We start from the raw sequence: 22,941 nt of genomic DNA, 5'->3' as shown, positions 1-22,941 counted from the left end.
CATTCCATGATGCTCACCTTCCTGACACAATCACTGAAGACAAAGTGGGTGCATAAGCAAATGTGGTGAAGAAAGCTGATGGTGCCCGGCTATCAAAAGACATAGCATATGTGGTCTTAAAGGCTTGAAAGTAAACAAGTGGCCATCTAGCTCAGAAGCAACAAAGCCCACATGGAAGAAGCACACCAGTCTGTGTGATCACGAGGTATCAAAGGAATCAGTTATCAGGCACCAAAGAACAAAAATTCATATCATTGTGAATAAGGGGGAGTGCTGAGTGGGACTCAAAGCCCCTCTGTAGGCAACTGGACATCTCCTTATGGAAGGGTCGTGGGGAGGATAGGAGCCAGGCAGGGTACAGTGTAGCAGCGATGAAGCATACAACTTTCCTCTAGTTCCTAAATGCTTCCTCCTCTGCCCACCACTGTCCTGATCCCAATTCTACTTTACAAATCTGGCTAGATCAGAGGATGTACACTGGTACAGATAGGAACTGGAACACAAGGAATCCAAGGCGAATGATCCCTTCAGGACCAGTGGTAAGAGTGGCGATACCAGGAGGATGGAGGGAGGGTGGGGTAGAAAAGGGGAACCGGTTACAGGGATCTATATATAACATCCTCCCTGGGGAACAGACAACAGAAAAGTGGGTGAAGGGAGACATCGGACAGTGTCAGATATGACAAAATAATAATTTATAAATTATCAAAGGTTCATGAGGGAGGGGTAGCAGGAAGGGAGGAAGAAACCTGAGGAGCTGATGCTAGGGACTTAAATGGAGAGCAAATGTTTTGAGAATGATGAGGATAATGAAGGTACAAATGTGCTTTACACAATTGATGTATGTATGGATTGTATGAGCCCCTAATAAAATGATTTGTATGAGCCCCTAATAAAATGATTAAAAATTAAATTTTAAAATAGAAGAGAATTCAAACATAAAGATTCTATTTTTTTAAAAACGATGTGTTTAGATGATATTTTCGTGTAAGAGACAGTAATTGTTTAACTTATCAATGAAATGCTAATGGATTCAACCAACTTTATAAAAAGTAATGATAGCAATTCTCTACAATTTTTCCCAGAAATAAGAAAAGAGGAAACATTTCATATATCATTCTGCAAATTTATCATTACATTAATATCAAAACCAGATGCAAATATTATAGCTAAATAAAAACCCTGATCAAAAAAGGAAAGAAAAGCACTGATCATTAACATTCATGAGCATAAATGCAAAAATACCTAATAGAATATTAACAAATTGAATCCAACAATGTATGAAAGTAATTGTGCACTACAACTAAGTAGAATTTAATCCAAAAATAAAAGACTGGTTAAAAATTTTAAATCAGTTAATGACATTTTGTATATCAACTAACTAAAGAAAACAATTATACAAGCATGTCGATGAAAATACAATAAGCATTGAATAGAATAAAAAACTATTACTTAGATTTTAATTTCACCCAAACTTGCTTGCCTTGATAAATAACATCTATAAACGCTAACATCTGGAGCCATGCTCAATGGTGAAAACGTAAGGCAATTTCCCAACTAGATTAAGAGCAAGGCGAGAATGCTCTCTTTGGTTGATCTTGGTAGCATTGTACTGGAATTGCTAACTAACAGAGTGGCAAAATTTTAAAACTAAATAGGTTTACCTATTAGGAAGGAAGAAAAGAAGGTCTGAGTGGATTAGGAAGGAAAAGTAGAGACACAAAAGACACAAACATTTTTTAATTGTTTGAAGCTGCAATGAATAAAAAGAGAAAGGGGACAGCATGTAAAATAAATAGACTACAGTGAATAGTTTTTTATATATCCACAAGGAATATAAACACCCCCAAAGTAAATGCCTCAATATTAATCTAAGAAAATGCTTGCAAAATTGTTAGGCTGAAAGCTACACACTGATGAGAGGAAGAGAAGAATGAAATACATAGAGACATATTCTCTGCTCATGAGTAGAAATGATCGATAAGGAGAGAAAAATCCTCCCCAACTTGATCTAAACACTAGGGCATTAATTTCAGCATCTATTTTGAGATGATGTTTAAGAAAATTAACATCAAATCCAACTGTGAATCAGTTTAAAAATATTTGCCTTAAGGGCCTACTAAAAAATGTGCCACCAGACTTCAAATGATAGTTGCGATATTCTTGTTTAGAACAACTCAATGATGACTGAATCATTTCCTTGAACAGAGTTGTCTTTTTTTTAATCCCCTTTTCTCTTACTTTTTCTTTGTGAAGTCTTCTACCTTTCCTGTTCACTGAGAAGTATGGCTTCGTGGTACACATTCTAAAACATCTCGTATTTGACTAATTTTTGCATTTTTATCAATTATTAAACCTTCATCTTCTTTGAAAAATGGCACTTCTCTTCTCATTCTCCATTCCTCCATGCAAAAATGCCCATAATGTTAATCAGACACATATCTACGGAAACACATTTTATAAAACCCTGGCCAGGACTCCTCAACACTAACTATCACGTCCATCAAAACGCAGCATGGGAGTGCCTGTCACAACACGGAGATCCAAGGAGATAGGACAAGTAAAGGGATTCTGGGTGCAAGATGGTAATAATAGGGAACTACGTGTGGAGTTTATGAGAACTGTCTGAGTTATATTTACAAGTTTTCTATAACTATAAAAGTGTCCAAAAACTAAAGTGTATTACATTTTAAAATCGTAGGCAAATATAAACACCTTGGAGACCAGTTTCACCCAGACTCCACTACATACAAAACCACTGCTGTACTTCTTAGTCTTCGTCCTACAAATCAAAACTGTGATGTCAATTCCAAAGCGTTAAAGAATTAAATTGATGAACAAAAATGTCAAGCATGCCTTGCTTGTATGACTCAGTAGATTTTTAGATGCATTCCAATTCAACCCCTCCAAGATCCACAGATCCACCCCTTACTGTTACTTTGCTGTTTCCACACCTCCTCTCCCGATGCTTTGACCATGGCAATAGTCTGTTCCTTGGATTGATCTGGGCCATCTCTCCACAAGCAACCCCGGCCACAGATATCCTCTGCCACGAACTCTGGACTGATTCTCCACTCATTTTAGAATTGTCCCTCCTGCACTAAACAGAAGACTCTTGTCATCTGGCTGTTCCTACATGGCCATGCTTAGATTTCACCTTTCATTCCTTGCCTTCATTGTCCATCAGTCTCTTTTGTGCCATTTCCTAAGCACATATTACAGTCTGAACAATTTTGACATTGCCTCCTGCTACCTCTTCCTTCAAGGCTCAGTATGATCATAAATTACATGATACACGTCACGAGATTTTAGTGCCATCTCAGGATATGGCATTTCTTTATGTAGGTCTTCGCCCTATATCGATCGTAAGATTCTTGAGAGAAGAAACCATGTCTACCCATTCCTCTGCTTTCAGAACATAACTTAGAGCTAAATAAGTGTTTTGTAAGTACTGGATGAGCACATATGTGAAAGAGGTAATACACATGCTTCCAACAAGTATCGGAGGGGGAGGGGGCAATGCCAGGAAGCAATACTGTTGTGAACTGGAGACTGCATAAACAAGAGGCAACACCAGAGAAGACAGATTAGAGGAAGAAAATAGGGTGGTGTGTCCCTAATCCAGGGCTTTGATACGTGAAACTTCCTTTATTGGTTATTCCTGTTGATAGAGCCCTCATTCCTGCCCCATCCCCCGCACCTGTGAGGCGGCTGCAGCTCACCCAGATCTGATCAGGGAAGGGTCTGGCTTCATCAGTGCTCTGTCTTCCGTGTGCCACTGCTAAAGCTAGAAGTCGTGCCCCCAGGAAGGGCATAGCGATGGGACTACATATGAGGCCACCGGAAAATAGAAGTGCATCTTCCCATCACGTGAGATTAGTCAAGTAGCCGTGAGTTGGTCTGGGGGAAGTCTATAAAATGGTGTGGCCTTAGTGGATGAATTCCCATGTGCCTCATTAGTGAATAATTCTTTTGTCTGACACTCCTTGAGAAAAGAATCTCTGGATCTAAAAGAGAAATTGATGCAAACTTGTACTCATTTGACCCCTGGGAGACCACTTGCACCTCCAATTACAGCTTTTATCCCATTGGACCACCCAGGAGGTGGTCATCTCTCTTTGGGTGTGTCTCCAGCACACAGGGTAACCCATACTGATTGCCCTAGGGATGCATGTCCTTCTCCAAGAGCTAAAGAACATAGTTGGATATAATTCACTGAGGAACCAACCTTTTATGAAATACCTCTGGTCACACACAACTCTACACAGGATCAATCGTGCATTGTTACATTGCCTTCCATTTCAATCAGTTGACTTAAGGCCCGATTAAAAGGAAATCCATTCATGTCCGTAGGATGTTGGCAGAAAGGATTATAGGGCAGCCTCAACAAGTGTCGACACATCTACAGGTCGCAATTGATGAGGAGTCTAGAAATCACAAGCTCATTTCATAATGACATCATCTACCGTAATAGAGCATGATATGACACATTTCATATACCGTAACATCTCAGTTGTGTTGGGAAAAAGTAAGGCCAGAGTGCTCCCTAGAGGCAAGGATGGCAAGACTTCATCTCACAGTCTTTGGACAGATTGTGAGGAGGAGCCAGCCTCTGGAGAAGGACCCCGTGTTTGGTAAAGTGGAGGGGAAGCAAAAACAGAGGAAAGCCCTCTGCAAGCTGGATGGACACAGTGGCTGCGTCGATGGGCTCAGGCCCAGACCGTGCACGGTCTCCTTCTATTGTGCATAGCATCGCTATGGGTCAGAGCTAACTCTATGATACCTAACAAGGACATGTAAATATATCCAAATGATTATATTGTTCATTATAAGCATGTCTTCGAATGCAAATCAGTGACATGTGTGACATGCGAAAGGTTTGCAGAGAGGCGGTATGCCCACTTGGCAGCTTTCTATATTATGAATGAAGAATACAAAAGCATCCAATTTAAATGAAGATATTGGGAGAAGAGAGGGAAGATCTTTCCGAAGAGGCCACTTTTAGGCAGTAACTAAAGGAGGGGAAGATGCTAGACAACAGAATAAGGGGTGAGAAGTAGAAAACTTCAGCGGGGGCTGGGGAGGGAATCCTCATTTCTAAACATATTTTCTTCCCTTTACCCAAACAGGCAAGGTTGAAACTTGTCCATCTGAGATATAAAGTTATAAAATTTGCTTGAAATAATTTTTTTAACTAAGCTCATTTGGACAGAGATAAGTGGTTATTATTGACATCAGGGATTCGAATCCATTATTTAAAACTGTGTAATATTCTGAGAAATGGAGTTGGCAGCCTTATTTAGAAACAGTCCCTGTGTCTAAAGTGCTCATTACTCAAAACAAATACCCAATTATCTATATATTTTTTTAATATTTATGATCTAAAAGGATTTCTCTACTCAAATTATAAAGATAACTTTTAAAAATCATTAAATAATTGAAACACATTGGGAAAAAATGGAAGAAACTTCAAACAAAAATTCCAACTATTTTTTTGTTGTTGTTTTTCAAAATCCAGTGAGAGGTGAGAGGTATTAGAGGGATAAAAGCAAATAATTGTTTGACATTAGTGAAGTACTACCAAAAATATTTAAATAATTATTTCAATTTTCTACAATCCCTTCCTAATTCACTCTGAAAAGTCAGCATTATCCTAATTTCAAAATAAGGTAGAAATATTGTAGCCAAAGAAAACTAGAGCTAATATCACTCATGAATGTCCATCAAAAAATCCTCAACAAAATATTACTAAATCAAATCGAGCAATGTAGGAAAATAGTTGTGCCCTGCAACTCAGACCGGTGCCGCATAGCAACCCATATTGAACAGTGTCGAACTGGAACTGCAGATCAATGGGATTTAATTCAGGAATGAGAGACCGGTTCGAAATTTGAAGTCAGTTCATGAAATGTCCTACATCAACCAATAAGAGTAAAATAACCATACAATCACATCAACTGAAACACAATAAGCATTTGATAAAATTCGAACCACTACTTACCTTTTAATTTTATCCCCCAACCTTCCTTGCCTTGGTAAAGAACATCTATGAAATCCTACAGCCAGGCTCATGCTCCATAGTGAAATCTTAAGGCCATTTCCCTTTTAGATCATGAACAAGGCACGATTGCTTCCTCTTGCCATTCTTAGTTAACACTGTACTGGAATGTATAATTAGCACAACAGCAGAATCTTTTAAATAAACATCATCTCAAATACCAAAAATATATTGAAAATATAAAATTTGTTTTTTATTGTGTGAGGCAAGCGTGAAAATCACTACACTACGGAAACCATGTTGTTCTTTATTGTTTGCTATGTAAGGCACGGTACTTGAAGTTTCCCTCTATATGCTAATAAGCAAGGTATTGGACACATTCTGAGAATACAAAGTTCATTATTTACTTTGAAAAATATTCCTTTTCGCTTTTGCAATGAGTGTGTTTCTAAATTCATCTCTTAAGAAAGCAATCGAAGGCATTTATCAGGACATTACATTTCTATTTTATTAGTATATTGACCTTATCGCTATGTAAGAAAATGTAACAATTCTTTGAGGAAATAAATGAAACTAATATTTAGATAAAATTATAAACATGTATTTTGCTTTCCATGTCCCTTCAGACTGACTTAAGAATTTAATTGCTCTTGTTATGACTTAGAAACAAACATGATTGTAAGGATAGAGTTGTTAAATCAATAACCGGTGTGTACATATTGCCCAATACAGAAGCTGAGAAGTTCCACAGAGAAATAAAATGTACATTTTTAAAATCATTTTATTGGGGGCTCGTACAACTCTTATCACAATCCATACATACATCCACTGTGTCAAGCACTTTTGTACATTGTTTCCCTCATCATTCTCAAAAAATTTACTTTCTACTTGAGCTGTGGTATCAGCTCATTTTTCCCTCCCTTCCCGCTCCTCCCTCCCCATGAACCCTTGATAATTTATAAATTATTATTATTTTGTCATATCTTTAACCATCCGAAGTCTCCCTTCACCCACTTCTCCGCTGTTCGCCCCCTCTCGCCCCCCAAGGGAGGAGGTTATATCTAGATAAATTTTGTATTTCTTGCTTTTCTTTTTTAATTTTGTATTTCTCCTCACTGTGATAGAGTTGATTCTGACTCATCATGACCTTACAGGACGGGGTAGTGCTGCCCCTGTGGGTTTCTGAGACTGCACCTCTTATGGGAGTAGAAAGCCTTGTCTTTCTACAGCAGAGGGTCTGGTGGTTTCAAACTGCTCACATTCTGGTTAGCAGCCCAATGCATAACCATTGTGCCAACAGGACTTCTCCAAATTTTATAAATGATAATAAAATTGTGTAAACAACAATGACTTTTTCATTTTCTTTTGGATTCGTTGTATCCAACCTCACTCACAGTCAGTTCGCAGCTCTCAGTTGGAGACCACCTAAGAACTATAGTCACAGGACTGATGACTTATCTGGTCGTGTCCAACACAAAGCAAAGTAAAACACGTCTTCAGAGTGAGCATACAAATCCTGGAATTTTTTAAATCATTTTATTGGGTGCTCATACAACTCTTATCACAATCCATACATACATCAACTGTATAAAGCACATTAGTATATTTGTCACCCTCATAATTCTCAAAACATTTGCTCTCCATGACGATGTTCTTTTTTTAAAAAAATCTATTCTGCTACTCTGTGGCTTTTGATTTTTTTAGCACATTTGTACAGTCATTGCCCTCATCATTCTCAAAACATTTGCTCTCCACTTAAGCCCCTGGCATCAGCTCCTCATTTTTCCCCTCCCTCCCCACTCCTTCCTCCCTCATGAACCCTGGATAATTTATAAATTATTATTTTGTCATATCTTTCCCTGTCCGACGTCTCCTTTGTCCCACCTACATACCCTGGAATTTTATCATGCTCTGTATGACACTTGTCCCCCATCAGTTATCAGCAGGCGTCCAGTAGACTTTGAAGACAGCACCAAAGGACAGAAAGTGAATGCAAACGTTTGTAAGCATTATTTCAAGAAGAAAAACTCCCAATTAATTTTTTTTAAGATGAAAAAAACTCATGGGGATCAGCTGAGGGCCCTCCATCACAGAGCAAACAGAAAATTTTATTTCCAACGGTCTTGTGAATACTATTCCTTTGGATTGTTTCAGTCCTGAAAAACAAAATTACACATTCCAAATCAATTTTTTTACTTCTTCATTTTCAAGTATTATTTTTGTTCATGTGCAAATTCTCATGTAAATTTTATTTTAAAATCATTACTTGTCTTATGAATTTTATTTTTAAGAACATTCATACTTATTTGACATGACAGAGCCAAAATTTTTAAGTAACAGAATTTTATATTAAGCAACAACTAACTGTAGAGCAAAAATGAAAACTTGCAAAAAATAAAGCGACAAGCATTTGTAAATCCTTAAAAACAATTCCAAAATTAATTTTACATTTAAAGCATAATAAATCGGAAAAGACTTCTTCTATTCAATGTTAGGGTTTAAATGAATGCAAACCATTGTATATACAGAAATTACTAATAACTATATAGAAATATAACAGAGTTTGTCCCAAATTTTCCTCCACTCCTTGCTGTAGTAAAAAATTAGTAATAATAATACTGTACAAAGTAAAGCTATTTTAGAATTCTGAATTGTTGTGTCTTCAGAATATGACAATGTACAAGTAACATAATATGCATCTTCCTTCATGGAATGCTATGATTTATTGGATTGAAAAAGGACCTGGTTAATTTTTTACACCACAGCGGATCATTTGAAAATCTGTCCAAAATTTCTTCATGTTGAGCAAGCAAGGTCTGTACCCAGATATATTTCTAGAGTGCCAAGATAATGGTGAAAATTATGAGGGAATGGCTACTACATTATCCACCAGTTTACTCTCTCTATGGCTTTGTTTGTAAACTATTCAGTCCTATATAAGTTAATACTAGATTTGCTGTAGATGGGTTTACCAATAAGCACAAATCAGATATAATTAATAGCTATGTAAAGGGTTCAATTTGCAAAGATTGCACGTTGTATAATTTAAACCAAATAATGATTTTGATTTAACTCATGAGCTAGAAACACAAGATATGAAGATCATCACTCTTGAAAGACCACTTCTCAGCACAGTTGCTATTATTACAATAGCTCAAGGTGGACCATCTTTTGTTTTTTATTTTACAAAATTGTATAAACCTTTATTTATTTTGTTTTAATGTTTTTATTGGGGGCTCTTACATCTCTTATCACAATCCATACATTCCTCCAATGTGTCAAGCACATTTTCACATATGCCGCCATCATAATCTTCAAAGTCTTCTCTTCCCACTTGAATCCCTGATATCAACTCCCCATTTCTTCCCCCTCACTTCCCCGCCCGTCCTCCCTCACAACCCCTTGATAAGTTACAGATTATTTTTCCCATATCTTACATTGTCCTCCATCGCCCTTCACCCACTTTTCCATTATTCATCCCCCTGGGATGGGGTTCTAGGTTGATACTTGCGATGGATTCCTCCTTTCTCCCCCGACCCTCCCTTAATCCTCCTGGTAACCCCACTGTCCTTGTAGGCCCTAAGGGATTTATCTATCCTGTATTCCCTGTGTTGTGGGCTCTTATCTGTAGCAGTGTGCATGCTCTGGTCTAATCTGATTTGTAAGGTAGAATTGAGGTCATGATCGTGGGGTGCAGGAAGCACCAAAGAGCTAGAGGAAAGTTTTGTGTTTCATTGGTGCTATACTGCACCCTGACCGGCTCATCTTTTCCCTGTGACCCCTTTGTGAGGACATATCCAATTGTCTACAGATGGGCATTGGGTCTACACTCTATGCCCCCCCTCATTAACATTGGTTATGGTTGTATTCTGGGTCTTAGATGCCTGATACCTGATCCCACTGACACCTCATGATCATACAGGCTGGTGTGCTTCTTCCATGTGGGCTTTGTTGCTTCTGAGCTAGATGGCCACTTGTTTATCTTCAAAATTTTAAGACCCCAGATGCTATATCTTTTGATACCGGGCACCATCAGTTTTCTTCACCACATTTGCTTATGCACCTGCTTTGTCTTCAGCAATTGTGTTGGGAAGGTGAGCATCATGGAATGCCAGATTATTAGAACAAGTGTTCTTGTGTTACGGGAGTACTTGAGCTGAGGCCCAATGTCTATTTGCAACCTTAATTCTTAACATATAGATATGAGTACATAGTTCTATTCCCCTCTTCTTATATATATTTACATATGTACATGCCTGTATTTAGGCCTCTATAAATGTCCTTTGCCTCCTGGTTCTTTCCTCTATTTCCTTTTTACTTCCCTCTTGTCCCACCAATATGTTCAGCCTTCATTCAGGTTTAGTAATTCCTAGCTGCTACATTGCGCTTGATTGAGCCTTACTAGACACCTTACAAGCTTCCTTCCATTGAATTTAGTTCACTTGTTGTTCCTTTGTCCCTGGGTTGGTCCACTCCTCCCCCATTTCCTTTCTCCCACCTCCCCTTCTCCTGTATCTCCCCAGAACCATTGGTCCTGTTTTTTTTCATCTCTGAATTATTTATCACACCTATCTTATCTAGATAGACATTCAGATATATTAATAAGTGCAAAACACAGGCAAAGCCAAATAAAACAAAAAAGGAAGTCAAAACTAAGAAAACAACAAGCAAAAACAAAATAACAATAACAGCCACTGACAAAAATGGAAAAGCCTATAAATAGTTCAAAGTCTGTTGGCCTTTATGAATATTTTCCAGTCAAGTCTGATGGGGAGCCACACTCTGTCTCCCAAGTCTATTTTTGGTATTCCCCTGGGGTTTCATCAGTCTGCTCCCCCTGCTGCTCTGCTGCATGCCTCAGTGCCTCGCCCGAGCATGATGTGGCTGACAGTGCACTATTCCCACACTGTGTCTCCAGTGTTGTCCCCCGCAGTGCCATGGTTCAGTGAGAGACACCATGTCGCATGGTGGGGCCAGCCCTGTAGTTCCCCCCGTTTGTTGTCTGCTCTGAGCAGGAACATCGCCCTCAGGGTTTGGTGGGTTAGTATGTCCTCTCTTCCCTCTTCATCCCTTTGGGTTTCTCCCGTATGCTCTAATCCGATGCGCCCTTCTTCCCAAGCTGTAGCCCCATTGCTGTCCTCTGAAGTGCATTCTTCTGAGGGGGGTGGGGCGGTTTCCACTTAGTCAGGATTGAGGCCAGTCCAAGGACTTATCTATTGGTTCCCTGGTGCATGTCGGTATGTTGTATTCACGTCTTGGTGCATTGGGTTGAAGCCTGGTCTTTCCTTCTCCTATGGAGATATAAACAATACTTTCCCCTTGGGCGGATTAGTGCCCTGCTCCCCCCATTACTGGAACTCACCCAAGGGATGTATGTATATAACAGCTTTTCCCCTATGCCCTGGTTTTCGTTTGTTTTTTTAAGCTTACATCAGTGGACTCATGTTGTACTTGCCCTTTTGTGCTTGACTTACTTCACTTAGCATGATTTCCTCCAGTTCTTCCCATGTGGTAATGTGCTTCATGCGTTCATCACTGCATTTTAGGCACACGTAGTACTCCACTGTATGTATGTACCACAGGTTTTTAATCCACTCATCAGTTGATGGAAATGTGGGTTGTTTCCAACTGCTTGCAATTGTGAACTGTGCTGCGATGAACATTGGAGCACAGATGTCTAGCGGTGGTTTGTTTCTTGCCTCTTCTAAGTAGATGCCAAGTAGGGGGATTGCTGGGTCATATGGTAGGTAGTTCAATCTCCATTTGTTTTAGGTGTTGCCAAATTGATTTCCATAGTGACTGTACATACCTACAGGTCCACCAGCAGTAGATGAGAGTCCCTATCTCACCACAGCCCTCCAACACTTGTTACTTTCTGATGTTTTGAATTGGGCTACCTTTGAGGGTGTTAGGTGGTATCTCATAGTTGTTTTGATTTGCATTTCTCTTACGGCTAATGATCAGGAACATTTTCTCATATGTTTATTGGCCATTCGGATTTCTCCCCTTGTGAAACTTCTGTTCAGAGGTGGGCCATCTTTTCAAGAAAGAAATGAAGGGATCCAGTCCCCACAAAGTGGAAACTCAGAGAATTGACTTGAACCTGTTGCTTTCTTTGATCCACTTGTAGCAGGTAACATAGTATAAATTTTGTAACACATAAAAGAGCAACTCGTCATTTATGGGTGAGGCCTTCAAAAAGTTCATGGAAAATGTGGTTAAATTATGTGTATTTCTTCTACACAATTTTAAAGATCCAATGAATAAATGAAACAAATGAAGATTAATAAACCAGTTTATTTTTAAGTGATTCTTAAAAATCCTCACACCTGGACCAATAGACAACATTATGATCAACAGAGAAAAGACTGACATTGCCAAGGGACTTCATCGTGCTTGGATCCACAATGTTCATGGAAGCAGGAGACATCAACCAGTGTAAGACATGGGGGGAAAAACTATAAATTATCAAGGGTTCATGAGGGAGGGAAGGTGGTGGGGGGGGGGGGAAATGAACTGATACCAAGGGCTCAAGTAGAAAGAAAATGTTTTGAGAATGATGATGGCAAAATATGCACACATGTGCTTGACATGATGGATGGATGGATGGATGGTGAAAAAAAGCTGTATAAGCCCCCAGTAAAATAATTTTTATAAAGAAAGAAAGCAAACGATACATTGTAGTGGGTAAATCTGCTACCAAGACCTCGTTAGAGGATTAAAAATCAAGGAAGTTACTTTGAGGATTACAGTGCACCTGACCAAAGCCAGGGTATTTTCCATTTTCTCATGCATGTGAAAGCTGGACAATGAATCAGGAAGACTGGAGAACAATTGATGGCAATTGATTGTGGTTCTGGTAAAGTCGACTGAAAGACCCATGGAGTGCCAAAAGAACAAATAGGTCTGTCTTAGAAGAAATCCAGCCAGAATGCTTCTTAGAGGCAAGGATGGCGAGACTTTGTCTCATGTATTTTGGACATGTTATCAGGAGAGACGAGTCCCTGGAGAAGGACATCATGCTTGGTAAAGAATCAAGGCAGTGAAATAGGGGAAGACCTTCAACAAGATGGATTGGCAATGATGGGTTCAACATAGGAGTCTCAGGTATAGGCAGTGATTCATTCTCTTGTACATACGGTTACTATGAGTCAGACCTGACTGGACGGCACCTAACAAGAACAGCAAATGTTTGGTTACTTATTTTCAGCGAAGTATGCATAGCTTGGTACTTCATTTTCTGTGCAGATTCCACTCTGACCTTTCTCATACAGATCAGCTCAATATTCTTTGAAAAATATTTTCAAAATATGGGAAATGAGTCAAGCAATTTATCACTTCTCCTAGCTTCAAAAGTGAAGAACTTGTCAAACAGTAGTTCAGTGCTCTGACACTACTGCCAATATATCAGGACATTATAAAGCCATGCAACAGAAAGGTATAGAATGCAATGAATATGCCATTTTCATATCATGTGCTGTGCTTTCACATAATCTTGTAGGATGTAGTGCACTAGGTTATTGTTTGGAAGCAGATGATTTTTTTTTCAACTCTTTAGTTACCATACACATTTTTGGCATCATGATGTACTGATGGGTAGTTCTTGACCATCTTTAAATAAGATGGTTTGGCAAGTTCTTCACTTTTGAAGCTAGTAGAAGCGAAAAATTGTTTGACTCGTTTTCCTTATGTTGAAAATATGTTTAAAAGAATAATGATTTAAAAAGAATAGTGATTAACTGTAGTTTTACTATTAAATTTTATTAACTGTATATACTTGAGTACAAGCTGAGTTTGTGGTAAAACTAGGTGCCTCAGCTGATATTCAGGTCGGCTTATACTGAAGGATATACGGTATCTATTCTTGATATTAAAATTTGGCTAATCACATAAAATACAAACATTCTCTCAGTTCTTGGCTTGCATTTTCATTTTCTACATAGTGTCTGGAGGAAGAAATCACGTAGACTTGATCGTCACTTTTCCTTAAATTATTGATAGAATTTGTCAGTGAAAGCCTCTAGACCTTTTTCATTATTTTATAGATATAAGACTACTAATGTTTTCCAGATCTTCATGAGTAAATTTTGATATTAATTTCGTGCCAGACCTGCATTCCTCTGCCAGTTTGCCATGCTATGGTGGCCTGCCTGTGGCTGTGATGTTGGAAATTAAATCATACAGAATTTCAAATATCAACAGGGCCATTTATGGTAACTAGATCTCAGCAGATATTCCAGACTAAGATAGATTAGGTAGAAGTAATCTTCTTTATTTATGATGAATAATTTAATCCTTGAGATGCAATATTGAAATATTCTATCAGCAAATTATTGAACAATCCAGGAAACATCAAAAGAAGATGGAAATGAAATCTGAAGTTAAAATAATTGGTCAATGTTCATCCATTTCAGGATCAAGAACTGGTGGTATTGAAGGAAGAGGTGTCAACTTCACTGGCAGCACTGATAAAACACAAGGCTCCAGGAGTTGAAGGAATAGTTAAAATATTTCAATCAATGCAGCACTGGAGACTCTCAATCATCTATGCCCAGAAATTTGGAAGACAGGCACCTGGCCAAATGACTTGAAGATATCTATATTTATGCCTTTTCCAAAGGAAGGTGGCCCAAGTAGTATGTAAATTATCAAACAATATCATTAAAATCACATACAAGTAAAATTGTGTTGATGATTATTCAAAAATAGTTGCAGACTACAGAGACCGGTAACTTACAGAAATTTAAGCTGGATTCAGAATAGGACATGACATGAGAGATAAGATGTATGTAGTTTTGCTATTACATTGTATTAACTTTACTGGATGGCTCTTGACTGAAATCCTATAATAAAAGTGATGTTTACTTGTGTTTAATTGACTACCCAAAGATATTTGATTTGTGAATCATAGCAAATTATAGATAGCATTGCAAAGAATTAAAATTTCAGAATATTTCATAGCAGTCATGAAACACCTGTATGTAAACCAACGTACAATGATTTTCACGGAACAAAGGGATACTGAGTGGTTTAAAATTAGGTAAGGTATGCATCAGGGTTGCATCATTCACCCTGGTTATTTAATCTATGTACTGAGCAAATAGACAAGAATCTAAGCTATGTGAGTAAAAGGGGGTCAAAGTTGGAGGATGACTCAATAACAACCCGTCACAAGCAGATGAGAGGACCTTGCTTGCTAAAAACAAAGATTTGAAACACCGATGAAGATCCACTACTGCAGTCTTTCATATGAATTACACCTCCACGTGAGCAAAACTTCCTTGAGCATGGAATGTACCAAGTGTGAACCTAAGAAAACTAACCTAACCTAACTAACTCACTGCCATCTAGTTGAGTCCAATTCATAGTGACCCTATAGGACAAGGTAGAACTGTCCCTGTGGGCTTCCTAGACTGTAACTCTTGATGAGAAATGAGAAAGCCTCATCTTCTTCCCAAGGAGTGGCTGGTGGTTTCAAACTGCTGGCCTTCTGGTTTTGAGCCTAACTCATAACCCACCATTCTTCCTAGGCATTAGTGAACTGAAATGGACTGATCCAGGCCCATTTTAAAAAATCATCTGGTCTACTACACTGATTAATGGAGGAGAGGCTGAAATTATCAAGTATTTCATACCATGGAAGCATTAGGCAAATCTGCTGCAAAAGACCTCTTTAAAGAAAAAAAAGATAGAATTTTAACCAAATCATGGTATAAATTGCCTCACACATATGTGAAATGTGGACTACCAATAAGGAGGTCCAAAAAGAGAATGGATGTCGCTCAATTATGGTTTGGTTGAAGAATATTGAATATACTATGTATTGCCCAAAGAAATACACCAATCTCAGAAGTACAACTGGAATGCACTTTGGAAGTCAGGATGGCGACACTTTGTCACATGTACTTTAGACATGGTATCGGGAGGGACATAATGATTGGTAAAGGAGAGGGTCCGTGTACAAGGGGAAGACCCTCAATGAGATAAACTGACATGGTGGCTACACGTGGTAAAGTTTGTGGAAAACTATGCAGGGCTAGGCAGTGTTTCTGTTGTACACAGACTCAAGGATCCTTAGTGGCGTAGTGGCTACATGTTGGGTTTCTAACCGGAGGGTCAGCAGTTTGAAACCGCCAGTCAGTGAGAAAGATGAGGCTTTCTACCCCCCGCAAAGAGTTGTAGTCTCTGAAGCCCACGGGGTTTGAGGAAGATGCTTTAAGCAAACTCAGCATCATTTACTCTTACATCATTCTTGTTATCGCTATCTTTTGCAATTAAGGAACACCAGCAAAGAAGCTGGCAGCTATTGCCAAACAGATAATAAAAAGCAGAACAGAGAGCTCTGATATATATCAAATGGATGGTTGTGGGGCAGGGGAGAAAACACCCAGGTCAGCTGTTTCCTTAGTTAGTTTTCTCAAGCACACGTGATTAACTTGAGCAAGAAATATCAGCCCACAGTCCAAGCTCGTACAGCATACTGCTTGGGTTCAGATCTCTGCACCATGAGGAGCAGATATATTGCATTTCTCCTAGGTAAGTGGAATTGTGAGGGTAGTCCACTAAAACCATTCAGAACTCAGTTATCCCTTTTCAGAAGCTTCTCTGTCCTCCACTTGACTCTTGCCTTCCTCTTGTGCTCTTCCTCATATGGGTAATAATAAATAAAGGACCTTGTGGCAGTTCTGTTAACCTTTCAAAGAAGGACTGCTTAGAACTTGCAGCCAGGAAAAAATGTGGGCTTTATATTGGGACTTATCAATTTTTCACCTGCAAAAATTTTGGTCTTAGATTATGTCTTGTGAAATTTGCCTGTAATTTGAATCCAAATAATCCACTGGGAGAGAAGAGAGTGAATAGAAGTATACATAAAACAAGAGTAGCCATGAATTTATGATTATTACTGAGTAACTGGCACTCAAGAGTTCAGTTGACTGTTCTTTCTACTTCTTGGAATGTCTGTGATTTTTGGGGAGATTAGAAACTAAATAAATGAAGTTTGATTGCACCATGTCACAGCACCCATGAGTGGTAGGCATAAGCTCCATCTCAGTTGCCTTCAACTCTACCCATGGAATAATACCAGCTCAGTATGGAAGGAAAAATGGATATTAGTCATTACAAAGAGGAAAGATCCTGAGGTTTCTGAACAAAAATCATCCAGATATCGTGAGTTATATCATAAAATACACCTTCTAAAATGAATGGGAATAGACATTTTTATAAGTGTGTCTGGTTTTTTTATCTGACTAAAAACCTATTTCTATCTATTATATTAGAGACTTCTAAAACAGAAAAGGGGAGGCTGTGCACCCTAGGTCCTGTGGGAAGGAATAGAAGCTTGTCCAGAAGGAAATGCTGGGATAAACCTAAAATCCATGTGGGCTATAGAGGAGAGACCATTTAACCAGGTGGCAGTTATTCCTATGTGTACCTTCTATCTCATTTTGCACCTGTCATCACCTCCCCAATTTCTGTTCTAGGGCTCTGTACTCTGCCGTTATCACTAGGAAGTATTGCCCAGAAGTCTCGAGGTATGTTCAAATAACATCATCCCATCCAGAAGCTGGGGAAAGGAGCATGACATGAAAAAGGGCTTCTGCCTGGGGATGTGTACCAGATAGAGTCTCTTCTTCAGCTGGGAGAAAGTGACACAGCTTCCTCTTCAAGCTCTCGGTCCATTATCAAGGGCTCTTTCTTAAATGAAAACAGAAATCGCTTCCTCCTCTCCCCTTCCCACTATTTCCTAGTTTTCAGTTGGCAGCTGACATCTTCAGAGGGTCTCTTAGCCACATCTTAATTCTTCACAGCTCCCTGTGCTCGGTGCCCACGGCATGCCCACTGCATCAATGCCACTGCCTGCATCTGTGACCTCGGATTCGCCACTCTGTCAGGGAAGAACATCTTTAGCAGCTCCTCGGAGGTCTGCTCAGGTAAAGAGACTGAGGGATGACTAGGGGATGGGAGTCATCAGAGATTATGAAACATCAGGTGTTCGGTCAACTCCAATTCCAATGGTATAATGCCAGTCGCAGAAGGAAGTGAAAATGGATATCAGCCACTATAAAGGGGAAATTTCTTGACTATCTTCAGCCTTTGGAGAAGACCGCTATGCCACAAGGGTTCCTAGGCAGGAGAGAGGAGCCAAGAAATGAAATAGTCAGATTTCATGATCATGGAGTATAGTGTTAAGAGTTTAGGACCGTGTAAGATATGACAAAATAATAATAATTTATGAATTATCAAGGGTTCATGAGGAAGGGGAGAGCAGAGAGGGAGAGGGAAAATGGGTAGCTTCTACCAAGAGCTCAAGTAGAAAGCAAATGTTTTTAAAATGATGATGGCAACAAATGCGCAAATGTGCTTGACACAGTGGATGGATGGATGGATGGATGGATGGATGGATGGATGGATGGATGGATGGATGGATGGGTGGGTGGGTGGGTGGGTGGATGGATTGTGCTAAGAGCTGTACGAGTCCCCAATAAAATGATTTTTAAAGCGTTTAGGATTGGACGCAGAGTCTCAAATGCCAGCTGTGTGAGTGACAGGCTGTGTGAGGCTAAGCAAACACTTCACCTTTCAGTGTCTCGATGCTTTAATCTGTAAAACAGGAATATTAACAGTATCTGCTCATCTGGCTGTGACGTGGTTTCATAAATTATACTACATATGCATGGAATCTGTAAAATCAAAAAGAAAACTAACCAGGTGCTACAGGAAGGGGAGGATGGGGGTAATGACTTGTGGATATGGGGTTTTCTTCGGGGTTGTTGAAATCGCTTTGGAACTAGATAAAGATGGTGACTGTATAATATTTTAAATATTCTAAACACCACTGATTTGTATACTTCAAACTAGTTCATCTTTTTCAAACAGCTTTCTTGTCATGTACCTCATATATTATACAATTTAATCATTCAATCACAGTAAGAAGACTGTGCACTCATCGCCACCATCAATTTCAGAACATTTTCTTCTCTTACTCATTGCTGTTAGCTCTCCATTTCCCCCCATCGCTCCCTGCTGTGCCCTTCTCCAGTTACTGTCTCTATAGATCGATCTAGCTTCTATTTCATACATTAAAAAAATCATACAAAACACAAACAGGAGGCAAACAAACAAGCAAAAGAAGCAACAATGGCATAGAAAAAATCAGTCAAAGATAAAGAAGAAAATATTAAAATCTGAAACAATTTAAAAATGGGTCAAAAAGGAGATCAACTGATAAGGTACTACACTTTACCCTAACTACATCTGCCGTAGTTGACTTTACAATGTTTCTGTCTGACAGCAAGACTATTCACATCCCTTAACTATGGTCAGAGGGTTAACACTGGAGACCTAGTTAATTTTATGTTGTGCGACTTTCACCTTGATGAAATATATATATGCATACAATAAATTAATACATGTAAAAACTCATAGAACAGAGGCTTCAGCTTGGTAAGAATTCAATACATTGGTGTTGTTTTGACTGTTATTGTTGTTAATGAGAAAAAGACAAAGGCTCTATAGGAGAAGGAAGAGGATGGAAGAAAATGGATCAATGGTCCACAGGCCCAGAGTATGCTACCCACTCTAGCACATCTTAGAAGAAACTGTCTCTCAAGGCAGGCTCCATATCACCATCTGAAAGTAACAGCAGGTAATCTCCTGCCAAGCTATTTTCCATATGTGGGTGCTTGTCCAATATTTATACAGTGAATTATGTTTATAAATGTTGTAATGTCAAGTCCTCTTTGCCTATCTGCTATGAATCCCACTGGGTCATGGTGTATTGTGGTTTCTAATATGTTGTTGAAGTGTACAGTGTAGTGAATTACTTGATATCTCTCTTTTAGCCACAGTCTTTGTTACTTCCAACAATGACTAGGCAGAGTTATACAAATGTAGGGCATTTGAGGCACACCAAAGGGATTGGATAGCTGACAAATAATGTAAATAAGGTACCTAGTACCTTTGGGAGGGGCTATATAAATAAGGTATCTGAAACTTAACATGGGAATTGGTCAAATTTGCCATCCTGACAGCTTTAAAAATGAGTCATCCCAGAGGTAGAGAGGGGGATTTCATAACCATAAAAGAAGACCTAAGAGCAGAAAGTGCCATTTTCACCCAAAACCCCTGCACTAAACCTCCTTGAGCCAAGAGACGATGAGTTGTGACTATTAAGACCTGGCAAAGAAATAGCCAAGAAGTAGCTGAGAAGTGATGCCCACAGGGGCAGTAGAACCAGGACACCAGCAGGAGTCAGTGTGGTAGACTTCCCAGTCGAGAGAGTAAAAAGTTGAATGCCTTTAGGAAGAAAATGGATGGAGATCCCCTTGCAGAGGGGACTAGGGGAGGAGATGAGCCACTCAAGGTGCGATGTAGCAACGATGAAAAATACAACTTTCCTCTAGTTCCTAAATGCTTCCTCCCCGCCCCCACCTCTCCACTATCATGATCCGAATTCTACCTTGAAAGCCTGGCTAGACCAGAGGATGTACACTGGTACAGACAGGAAATGGAAACACAGGGAATCGAAGGCAGATGATCCCTCCAGGATCAGTGGTGTGAGTGGCGATACAGGGAGGGTAGAGCGAGAGTGGGTTGGAAAGAGGGAACCGATTACAAGGATCTACATGTGACCTCCTCCCTAGGGGACAGACAACAGAAAAGTGGGTGAAGGGAGACGTTAGCCAGGGAAAGATATGACAAAATAATAATTCAATAATTTTCAAGGATTTATGAGGGAGGGGGGAAGGTACAGGGAGAGGGAGGGGGGAAAATTAGGACCGGATGCCAGGGGCTTAAGTGGAGAGCAAATGTTTTGAGAATGATGAGGGCAATGAATGTACAAATGTGCTTTACACAATTGATGTATGTATGGATTGTGATAAGAGTTGGATGAGCCCCTAATAAAATGGTTTTAAAAAATTAAGGAAGTGGAGCCTGGTGGCAAAGTGGCTATTCCTTGGGCTGGTAACAGCAAGGTCAGCAGTTCCAAATCCACCAGTAGCTCTATGGGAAAAGACAAAGGCTTTCTACTTCTGTGAAGATTTAACATCTTGGAAACTCATAGGGGCAGTTCTAGCCTGTCCAACTATAAGTTGGCATCAACTTCATGGAAGTGAGTTTGAATTTTGAGTTTCAAAGTGGAGGGGGTTTGAAACTACTCAGAAGTTGATTTCTAATAGGTTACTAAATTCGGCCTTGGGTCTTCTACATATTTCTTCCTAATGTATCTCTGGCTGTAATTCTATGTCAGGATGTCTTGAGTCTTATCTGAGGCTATACATCTGATATGGAAGCATCAAACTGTCCCCAGGCTATACCTCTGGGTAAGATGTCTCCGGATATCCACTCAGGCCGACCTCGGTGCTGAGACATTCTCCAGGCGTGTTGGTTATTTTCCTGTACTGCAGAATGTTCACTCCCTTAACCAACAGAATGTTTGTTCCTAGAAAGCAGAGTGCTCGTTCCTGAACAAACAGTGCCTGTTGCTGTGCCAGCTCGACAATGACTGTCATTGTGGTCAATGTTACCTAAAAGCCATGCTCAAGGCCATCAAGTGATGCTGACTCATAGTGACCCTATAGGACAGGGTAGAATGGTCCCTGTGAGTTCCCAAGACTGTCACTGTTTACCGGAATAGAAAGGCCCGGCTTTATCCCCGCAGAGTGGCCAGTGGTTTTGAACTTTGAACTTTGGGGATCATAGCCCAAATACATAAGCACTACACCATCAGAGCTTCTGTTGTAAGAGTTAGTGATAAAATAAAAACTCGGTCTTCAAGTCAATTCTGACTCATGGTAACCCTGTGGGACGGAGTAGAACTGTCCCATAGGGTTGCTAAGACTGCAATCTTTACAGAAGCACACTGCCGCAGCTTTCTACCAGGGAATGGCTGAGTTTGAACTCCTGACCATTTGGGGGTCAGATCACCACAAGGGCTCTTTTAGAGACATACATAATAATAAACTGTAGCAAATACTGTCTGATCTTCATGCACCTGGAGTTACCAAAAGCAGGCCAAATTAATTTTCATCTTTCCTTTCCTACTTGGAAAAGAAGGGAAGATAAGTTTGGAACCAAATCAACTCAAAGACACCCTAACTCAAAGTTGAAGTCACAGTCCTGGGGCTTCCTCATTTTCATCCACAAACTGCACTCAGGGGAGGGAAAAAAGGAACTTCCTTTGGGTGGGGAGGCAGCAGGCATACTTAAGATATGCTGGGGGGGAAACTAGTTCCTCTGGGTGTGTCATTTAGAAAAGGTCTACCACCCACTCACCCCACAGACTGCAGACTACACTGAGCACTATGTAAACTTGGAGTCTTGGAGGCAGACCTGTGCTGAAGCCCCCAGAAGTCAAGAAGCCAGGCCTTTGCAGTTTGGAAGAGTGGGACCTGGGGTTCCTCATTTTCATGGATTGAATTGTGTTGTAAATCCTGATTCCTAAACTTGTGTAGGAAGGTGGTGGTGCCGTGATTAGGCAATTGGCCGTTAACCAAAAGGTTGGTGGTTTGAACCCAACCACTGCTTCTCAGGAGAATGATGTGACAGGATCTTCTACCCATGAAGATTGCAGCCTTGGAAATTCTATGGGGACAGTTCTGCTTGGTCCTGTCTGGTTACTGAGTCAAAAGGGACTCAATAGCAAAAGGTGTACATGTGGATGTACTCCCACCAAACGAATCTGCCCTGAGACCACACACACCAATACAAGTCCATGTGCAGTAAATAGTTCTGGTTTTGCGGGTTCGATGGCTCTATAAGAACTGCTCAGTGATGCCATTATATTGCAATGCTCGCTCTCACTGCCGCTGCCTGAGTGCTATCTCATAGCGACCTCCTGTGGGTTTCCAAGATCGAAACTAGTTATGAGAGTAGAAAGCCCAGTCTTTCTTCCTAGGAGCTGCTGGTGGTTTGGAATTGCCGCTCATGTGGATCGCAGC

General features: G+C 39.9%; 1 protein-coding gene across 1 annotated transcript in view; it reads left to right on the top strand.

Moving 5' to 3' along the window:
- Nucleotides 1-16,503: 16,503 nt before the first annotated feature.
- Nucleotides 16,504-22,941, top strand: part of LOC142445703 (adhesion G protein-coupled receptor E2-like) — a 35,522-nt gene continuing 29,084 nt past the window's right edge. The window contains exons 1-3 of the mRNA XM_075547664.1: nucleotides 16,504-16,534; nucleotides 17,482-17,532; nucleotides 17,809-17,931. Of these exons, the coding sequence (XP_075403779.1) occupies nucleotides 16,504-16,534; nucleotides 17,482-17,532; nucleotides 17,809-17,931 (205 nt within the window). The remainder of the gene's footprint in view (nucleotides 16,535-17,481; nucleotides 17,533-17,808; nucleotides 17,932-22,941) is intronic.

Source organism: Tenrec ecaudatus, chromosome 1, assembly GCF_050624435.1.
Source record: "Tenrec ecaudatus isolate mTenEca1 chromosome 1, mTenEca1.hap1, whole genome shotgun sequence".
NCBI classification, from domain to species: domain Eukaryota; kingdom Metazoa; phylum Chordata; class Mammalia; order Afrosoricida; family Tenrecidae; genus Tenrec; species Tenrec ecaudatus.
Note: the sequence above shows the minus strand (reverse complement) of the source record. Positions and strands in the feature narration are given on the sequence as shown.